At 56.4% G+C, this 8,532-nt stretch overlaps 2 protein-coding genes across 2 annotated transcripts; both read right to left on the bottom strand.

Moving 5' to 3' along the window:
- Positions 1–2,027: 2,027 nt before the first annotated feature.
- On the bottom strand, positions 2,028–2,621 carry MIND_00409600 (uncharacterized protein; the record flags this gene model as incomplete). Its single annotated transcript, XM_037360920.1, has 1 exon — positions 2,028–2,621. Exon 1 carries the CDS (start codon positions 2,505–2,507, stop codon positions 2,028–2,030), a length of 480 nt encoding a protein of 159 aa, XP_037221212.1. The 5' UTR covers positions 2,508–2,621.
- Positions 2,622–5,571: 2,950 nt separating this feature from the next.
- Positions 5,572–8,249, bottom strand: MIND_00409500 (uncharacterized protein; the record flags this gene model as incomplete). The annotated part of the gene is made up of 4 exons (XM_037360919.1): positions 5,572–6,824; positions 6,866–7,026; positions 7,080–7,987; positions 8,025–8,249. The coding sequence occupies 4 exons, from the start codon at positions 8,247–8,249 to the stop codon at positions 5,572–5,574; spliced, it is 2,547 nt and encodes an 848-aa protein (XP_037221211.1).
- Positions 8,250–8,532: the final 283 nt, after the last annotated feature.

Raw genomic sequence — 8,532 nt, 5'->3', positions numbered from 1 at the left:
GAAGTTCTGCGCGCCGTAGGCGCGGAAACTTTTAAAAATTACCATTTTGGGACGGTTTAGGGCCAAAGAAACTTGCTGTGACCTGTGACAGGCAGAAAATTTTCGGCCAAAAAAGTCAATGTGACCGTGACAGGACTAATTGATTGAAATAGTACAGTAGCTACAAACAATTCATACTCTCCTTCTATCCCCTCTGCTCCTCTGCGCCCTCTTCTCCACCTCCATCCTCAACACTATGTTCTCCACAGCGAACGCCGCCTCGTCCACCCAGGGTTCTCTGCGGAGCAAGCCCCTCGCTGCCACGCGACACTGCCATCGGAGCGCAAACGAGGCTGCATCCACACCAATTGCTGTGAGCGTCGGAGTCGCTGCGGCAAGGGAGGCCGCAATGGCGGGAAGGTCAAAGTCGGTATGGGCCAGCTGTTGGGGCCATGCGGGGCTGCAGAACAAGAAGTGCCATTTGAGCACGAGGGTCTGTAAGGTCGGCGCAAGCGAGTGCGGGGCGCAAAGACTCAGTAAGTAAGACGGCGCCTGGGGGATGATATCAGCGATCAGCAGTATGCGACAAGAGGCCACGCACGAGTTTACTCTCCTCCGAGGCGTCAGGCAGGTCCTCTCCCCTAAACACCCGGTGGAAAATGATCTTCAATGAGCGCAGCGCAGCACCTGTAGTTGTGCACATTTGACAACTGCACTGAGTGCACTGAGTCAACCTGGTGTCAAATCCACTAGCTCCACTGAGGCCTGAGTGCAGTTAGTGCATTTGTCTTCTGTTCCCCTATAAGACTGATCAAACTTTGATATAACATCAGTATTAATAATGATTATACTTAATAAATGAATGTTAAGTTCCTTTTCTTCAGGCCGAAGACCCGTTATATAATTTGGAAGACTATATATATAGAAAATAATTAATAATCCCAATTTGGACAGAAATGATGTAGCTGGTTACAATCATCAAAACTTTTGATGGCAATCAAAAATCTTTCCACATTGATGACATTATCTAGATGCCATCAATTCCATCATCAATTCCCATAATAGTAGTCTTAAATAAATAAAATAAGCCTTTGAAGGAATGTGACATATGTGACAAAAAGCCCTGCTCAGTGTATTTGACAACCGTTATGCTAGCTGTAGCTAGTTGCATTTGTAAAAATATAACACCTATGGCTCAGCGCAGGCAGGCAGGCCCACATAGGCGCGAGGAGAGATGACTTCGCGGTTGGCACGTCCAGCGAAAGACACACCAACAGCGGGTGGGACGTTTGTATTAGCTTGCACAGTGTTGAGACATCATCTCCCGGCGGAAAGTTAAGCGTCCTGAGGGCGGATTTATTACCATAGATGAAAAGCTCCACCACAGCAGAAGACCCCGTTGACAGATGCGCAACGGTGCTGACCAATGACCGGCACCCTGAAACAATGTCTGAGATGGCTGGATGCGTGCTAGATATGCCCACGATAGTCAAATCTTCGAGCACAGGAAACTTGGGAAGCAGGGAGGCAAACACTGGCTGGACGGTAAGGTTGGGGTAGAATCTGACGTGCGTCACGGTGGGAAATGTAGGGATGTCGTGTGGGTCCTCGCTCCATGCACGTGCATTGCAGGACAGGTCGAGCTCTTTCAGCATTGCAGAGCCGAAGAATGCTCGATACACAGTGAGGGTGATGGTGGTGGTCACGGTGTGCTGGGATTCTATCTTCAGCACCAATTTCCGCAGCTTCGCCAAAGCTCTGGTGTTTTCAAAAGCCACAGGCTGTCGGGAGAAGCGACAGACAATATGCAGGACCTCAAGAGACGGCAGCAGATGATAAATGTTCAACAATGCATCAGTCGGCAGGGTGACATCGTCCAGAAGCAGATATTTGAGTTTCATGAAGCAAGACAAGCGCGAGAAGAATGTATACAGGCCCGAGAGCTGCATTGCGGCCTCCTCGTTATCCTCCGCGACCAGAGTAGGCCTTTGCATTGGCGCCCTACTTGTGCGAGGGGGAGTGCATGGAGGTCGACCATTGGTGCTCTCTCAGAGAAATACAAAAAATGAGGACAGCTGCGCGGCAGGTAGCGCTGGGATGTACTTCGAATCACCGCAGAAGATGACCTTCCGGAGAGACGGACAGTCAAGGAAGATATCCGTTGGCGCTGCAGACTCGGAGTGCCACAGCGAAATCCTAGATACAACGAGCTCCAGTTTGACGAGTGAGTTGAGCTTTCCCCGAGCCAGTTCCATGATTTTGATGTAGGAAGGAGTGGCACACCAGAGGAACAGAGTTCTCCAGCGGTGTCCATGCTCACTGAGAAGTGCAACCGTCTTTGTTGAAGCTGAATGCCAGTCTTCCTGGAGCGGCGATCCGATAATGATGTCGACATCCAGCGGATGTGAGCCGCTTCGGGTTAAGGAAGTGGATAGCAGCCCCAGATTGCGAGAAATGACGGCTTTGTCCGTCAGTGGCCAGTTGTCTGTGTCAACTATAATCCGCGACCACAGAGCTGGGCTCTCCATCACAGTGTGGTGCCAGCGGCTACACACCTGCAGACGGGAAAATCATCATCAATGAACCAAGTCAACAGACGGGTGACCACATACCTTTGATAGCACCAATAAGTGGCTTCTTGCTAACCTCTCCACCTCCCTCCCCTCTCTGTCATTCTCCCCCCATCTCCTCCTCCTCCTCATGCATAGCTGCCACGGCCTTGAAAATTTCCAGCAGAATCTCTGTCGGAACGCGGCGAATCGGAGCGTTGAGGAGGGAGGAACAGCCCTCCACGTAGCGCTGAAGCTTTGTGCGCTGCAAGACTAGCTCCCCCACCACCTTTCGCAACTTGGCTATCGCCTCGTCGTATCGGACAAGCTCCAGGTTCCCCGAATCGACAGTTGTCAGGAGGCGTGCCGCAATGGCGGGTTCCAGCAGCCCTTGTGCGCGAAGAAGAGCACGAAGATCAGCTTCGTCGGTCAGGGATGGCATTATAGCCGAGGGCGTGAAGCCGCACGCGACGCACGAGGCAGAGATCATGGGTGTTCGGAAGGAAGAGTGTCACATCGATGAAACGTGATTTGCAAATTAAAGATTTGATCAGATCGAGGTCGGTCCCACTCATCTTCCCATGGATCCCCTGTCTTCCTGCGAGGTCACTCAGACAGTAATACACCATGCTTGTTTTCCTTGCTACTTCACAGCACAGTTATTTTTACAGACCCAGCAGCTATTAAGTCGTCCTGTACCATGACATTCGATTCCAAGGCACAAGCTCGCTGGTTCCCCCAACACCCGTCCGCGTTGGCGAGGTAGCCTGCAATGAGAAGCAGTTGTGGAGGAACTATCCGGGTGTGACGCTCGTCCTGTGGTGCGGTCCTGTGGTGTCGGCGGTGATGCCTTGTCATTGATAGCGCGGGCCCTGCTGGACGGGGACGGCGTGCGCGGGGTTGCGACATGGAGACGTTTCTTTCGTCCCACTACTCACGCTGAGGGTCGACGGTCGTCACGGTGCGGGGCGGTTCCATATATGCATCCAAGCTCTGGTTACGCGAGGACGAGCACTGGGACCGGGCCGGGTGGCTGTCCCGGGACAGCAGTCGGGACCAGCGGCGATGCATGGCGCATGCGAAGGGGGAGAGACTGGCGCGTCCTTGTACTTCCGTGTGTGGGAACTCCGCTCACTCACAATAGTATCGGCACGCTCGCCAAATTCTTCCTCGTCGCAGTCCTGGGAAAGACATTGACTTTGCTTGTCTTTCTCCCGCGACCCGACGCGCTTTTGCTGGTATTATAGAAGTAAACCGCGGAAATGGACTCAAACCAAGCAGGGCACCTGTGGAGAAGAGACGCCGCTGGCTTATAAAGGTGCATGATCGGTTTGTCCCCCATTTCCTAGCTAAGGCCTTGTCTTCAGCTTGGAGAAGATGGCAACCCGCAGAGTCTCACTGGCTTGAAAGTTGAAAGCGATTCGTGTCCGCACTGACCCCGTTTGCGCCTGATACGCTGCCACCCTTCCTCGTTTGGTCGCGGCTGCTCAATCGCCGGCGGACATGCGCGGAATGGGGCAGCTGAAGACACGCCTTGATTGGGCAATGAGAACAGGAAACAAAACGACCCCGACGCACCCTTAGAGACGCTACGTCTCTTCTCCACAGCTGACCCAGGTATTTTCGCGCCGTTTAGTCTTAGAATGCACGCAAAAGCACGGTAGAAAGGCGAGCAAAGGCGACAGCTTCCCAAGGATCGTGAGAGCGCAGAAGTGGGCAGGTGTGCTGCAGAGGCAGAGTCGCGAGTGAGCAGAGCATTTCGGGGTCCGCACGCGGGTTGCCGTCCTCTCCCTGCGTTCCTCGCTGACCCGCAGGTGATTAGTAGGTATAGTCCAGCTGGCGCCAGCAGAGCGCAGTGGTGCCTGAGAGCCCTGCAAAACACGCTCCAGTCAACTCGACGACGATCGGAGCGATCGACCTCCCCAAAAGAAGCACATGGCGGAGGCTGGCACAGTCGGTGCGGGACACCAGGGACGAAAAGGGCACGGTCACCGTTGGCCACGCCTCTTATAACATGCCCACCGCATTGTAAGACGCGGGCGGCATGGCGCAGCGGGCCTCAGGCTGTTTTGGATGGCACGCTGACGTTTGTCAGCGACGAAGAACGGGGGACGCCAGGGATAAGTTAGATGGCTGGGTCACGAGTCCATGGGAGAAGGAAAGGACCGGCAAACTCTAAAAGAGTTTGCCTCGCGGCTAGCGGGCACACTAGTGACCGCTAGTGGGGGAAAGAGTCGGCGCACCCGGGCAGCGGGCCGGCGAGGCCGGCGCGGGCGACGAGGTGAGCAGAGAGCTTGGGCCGTCCCGAGGGAAACACGACTCGGCTCGAGCGAGCGCCTGGGACGCCTGGGCTGCCGACTCTGAGCGCGTGAAAGACCGGGGGCCTGCGGGCTGCCCAAATCTAGCACACACTGAGACAGGGAAGCGGAGGGCGGGGAGAAAAAGGGCTGGCGAGACGTGTCGAGGGCCGAGAGGAAGTCGAAAGTGAGTCACATGATAGCCTACTCGACACATCTCTATCTAACTTATCCGCAGATACCCTTGAGCCGCTCGTTCCTCGCGTCAAGGATATCTCAGAATAAGTTAGATGGCTGGGTCACGAGTCCATGGGAGAAGGAAAGGACCGGCAAACTCTAAAAGAGTTTGCCTCGCGGCTAGCGGGCACACTAGTGACCGCTAGTGGGGGAAAGAGTCGGCGCACCCGGGCAGCGGGCCGGCGAGGCCGGCGCGGGCGACGAGGTGAGCAGAGAGCTTGGGCCGTCCCGAGGGAAACACGACTCGGCTCGAGCGAGCGCCTGGGACGCCTGGGCTGCCGACTCTGAGCGCGTGAAAGACCGGGGGCCTGCGGGCTGCCCAAATCTAGCAACCCGAAGCGCAGCTCACAAGGGTGGGCAGCGCCGCAGGCTCTGCCCGGCTACCCAACGAATGGGCTGGGCAAGGGAGAGAAGAGAAGAAAGGAGGAGAAGAGGAGAAGAGGGGGAGAAAGGGAAGGGAGAAAGGGAAGGGAATGGATTGCACGGTGGGAACGGGTACAGGACCTAAACTAGCAGTTTTCTTCGGGGGTTAAGGTGATATTGTGGTCAATGCGGAATTGTTCGAAAGCCAGAGCAACTTCTTCAATCTTTTTCTTGTCGTAAGCCTTGCCGACGGCCATTGCGATAATGTGTTCGAGTTTTCGCCAGTAAAGCAGGAAGGCCAGGGAAGTCCAGCCTCCGGTTGCTGCCACAATGTCGCAGGGGACGCCGGCCAAGAGGAGCTCGGTAGAGCCGCCGATACGGAAACTGTGGCCTGCAACCGCCAGCAATTCACACTCCTTCCAAATCTCGGTGCAGCGAGCCAAGAACCATGGCTTGGTCATAGGAAGCCAACGGCCGTCTGCGTGGCGGAAGGCAAAAAGTGGGGCTTCTTCCGGGATGTTGCTGTTGACAAAAAGATGATTCTGGAGGGCTTCGACTGGGCAAAGTGGGTCGTCTCGATCAGTGAGGATGACCGTGCCGCCTCTTTCGCGGGTGGATTTGGTCCAAGGGATGTGGAAGGAAGAAGCGCGAGCACCACCGTGCTTGATTCGCTTGGTATCGGCGCCGCGGGCAACATGCAAGAGGGGGTCAAAAGCGTTGACAGAGGGGATAGTAAGCTCGCCTAGCCTACGACAGCCCCAGAAAGCTGCGCAGGCCAGAGCCCAGACAGCTGCGTCGAAGGGGATATTGAGCTTAAGTTTGGAGCGGAGAGCGACGAGGTGCTGGACGGTGACTGGGCCCCGCTGGGCCTTTTTGAAAGCGGTGCCCTGCTTGTTTGCTGTGCGTCGGATGAGTTTCACCCAGGGTTCGCCGCCCGGCCAGGCTGCTTGATGAACGTCGTGCCAGGCCCGAAGTCCGGAGAGCCAGGACTTGACGGTGTCTCCCCCAACTAGGCCGACGTGCTTGGATACAAAGGCTGAGATGAGGGCGGCCGAGGCGGGCATACGGGCTTCCTCGTCAATGGAGATGCTGTCGCAGTATTGATGAAAGCGGAGGAGTCCCGCGGCGTAGGTAGATTGCGTGTCCGGCGCAAACGCAGCGAAAAATGGCAGCGTATATGCGGTTGACTTCGTCTGCTGGGAGTGAGGCTCTGAGCTCGGCCTCCTTGGCACGGGAGAAGGGGGAAGACCATGTGCGGAGCCGATCTTTGGCAAGGGCTGGAGGCCGAAAGTCGCTGGGCGCGATATTATTCCCATGTTTGGGTTTGCGAGGGCTTGGCCGGCAGGGAAGGCGGTGGGGGAAAGGAGGCAGAGTGCGCGGGTCTGGGTATGGTGTATGGCTTTGGGCGTGGGGCGGGGCGGGACTGTGTGGGATAGAAACGGGAGAGCGGTTCAAGTGGAGACCGGGACAGGGGCATGGGGGTGGGCGGGGCTAGGCTGCTAGTGGCGAGCGGCGGGGGAACTGGAGCCCGGAGAGTCCGAGACTGCGGCGCGTGCTGCCGGGGCATGGGGACGGGAGGAGGCAGGTGGTGCGATAAATCTCTGGACATGGTGGTAAGCGAAGACAGAATACGCGGTCACATGCTAATGATTACGAGGGTACGAAAAAGGTAGCTAGGTCCGACGGGAGGCAAGGCAAAGGTGAGATACGGGAGGCAGCTTTGGGAAGGATGCCCCTCGAAAGAGGGTCAGCAGGGTTGTTGGCTGAGGGGATGTAAACTAAGTCTAGGGCTATGTTACGGGCGGCCAGGGCCACGAAAATACGGCGTAAAGAAAGGTTAATGTCGGGGTTGCGGCTGCGGCCCTTGTCGAAGGCGCCGATGACGCCCTGGTTGTCAGAGTGGACAAGGAGATAGGCATTTTCAAAGTCTAGGCTCTCCAGCGTGAGGACAAGCAGCTCGATGGCCACAGTCTCGAGCCAGCCGATGTGACGCTGGCGCGACTTCCAGTTGCCCGTCCCCTTCCAGGCTCCCCAGCAGCCGTCTAACCAGAGACCAATCCCCCAAGCTGTAGAGGCGTCCACGAAGAGGAGGCGGTCTTGGCGAGGGCCTTTGGGGGCGATGGAGCGAGAAACGCTTGGGACGGAGAGGGTGGACTCCCACCAAGCCAGGGAGGAGTAAACTGACGGCGGGGGCCGCCGGGTTTTGAAAGTGTTGCCCTCAAACGCAATAATGAAGGAGGTGAGGGCAGGCAAATAGGAGCGACCTTGGGGGTGGACAAAGGAGATGTGGCAGAGGGAGCCATGGATCTTCTGAGCGTGGAGGAGTTGGCATCTGCCAGATTTGCAGATGGATCGGAAATCATGTATGCGCTTGAGAAATTTTAGGCGCTTGTCCTCGGGCAGAGCCACCGTTTTGTTTGGGAAGTTCCAGAGGAAGCCAATGTAAACCAATTCGAAGAGGTATTCAGTCCACTTGGTAGGATGCCAAGGGATGCGCAGCGGTTGGATGGCAAGGAGGGCTTCGGGGCGGGAGGCGGAGTACCAGAAGTGCGAAGGGGGGCCCTGCGGGGGAATGCGCTGCTGGTGTAGGCTGGCGGACCGACATGATATCATCTTCATAACGGTTGGCGGGGGCAAATCCAAGGGCTTCCCAGATGTCGATGATGGCGGAGCCAATAAGGCCTGCGTTGCTGCTGGAAGAGGCGCAACCGAATGGGCAGCAGTGGTCGATATAGAAGCCCAAAGGGCCTTGGAGAACGAACCAGCGCTTGTGGGCGGGCAGGATGGGACAAGTTCTGTGGAATTTTGCAATATCGAGGACCATGGCCTGAGTTCCCGGGGGGGCAGAGGCAATCTGGGGGTGGAATTTGAGTAAAGGGAGGTAAGATTGAGAGATCAGCAGCAAGGCAAGGGGAAGACGAGGGCCAGGAGGCAAACAGGGCAGCAGGGCGGCAGAATCGAGTCATATATCAGAGATACGTGTACGAGAATACAGAGTATGGGACGTAATGGTGCAGAGCATGGAGGACAGAGCAGAGAAGGGAGAGGATGCAGAGCAGGGGGTGTGGACTCACAATTTCGGCTACGTCAGAGGCGGTGCCGAACTT

Source organism: Mycena indigotica (genome assembly GCF_014461135.1).
Source record: "Mycena indigotica strain 171206Taipei chromosome Unknown Mind.scaff0004, whole genome shotgun sequence".
Lineage (NCBI taxonomy): Eukaryota > Fungi > Basidiomycota > Agaricomycetes > Agaricales > Mycenaceae > Mycena > Mycena indigotica.
Note: the sequence above shows the minus strand (reverse complement) of the source record. Positions and strands in the feature narration are given on the sequence as shown.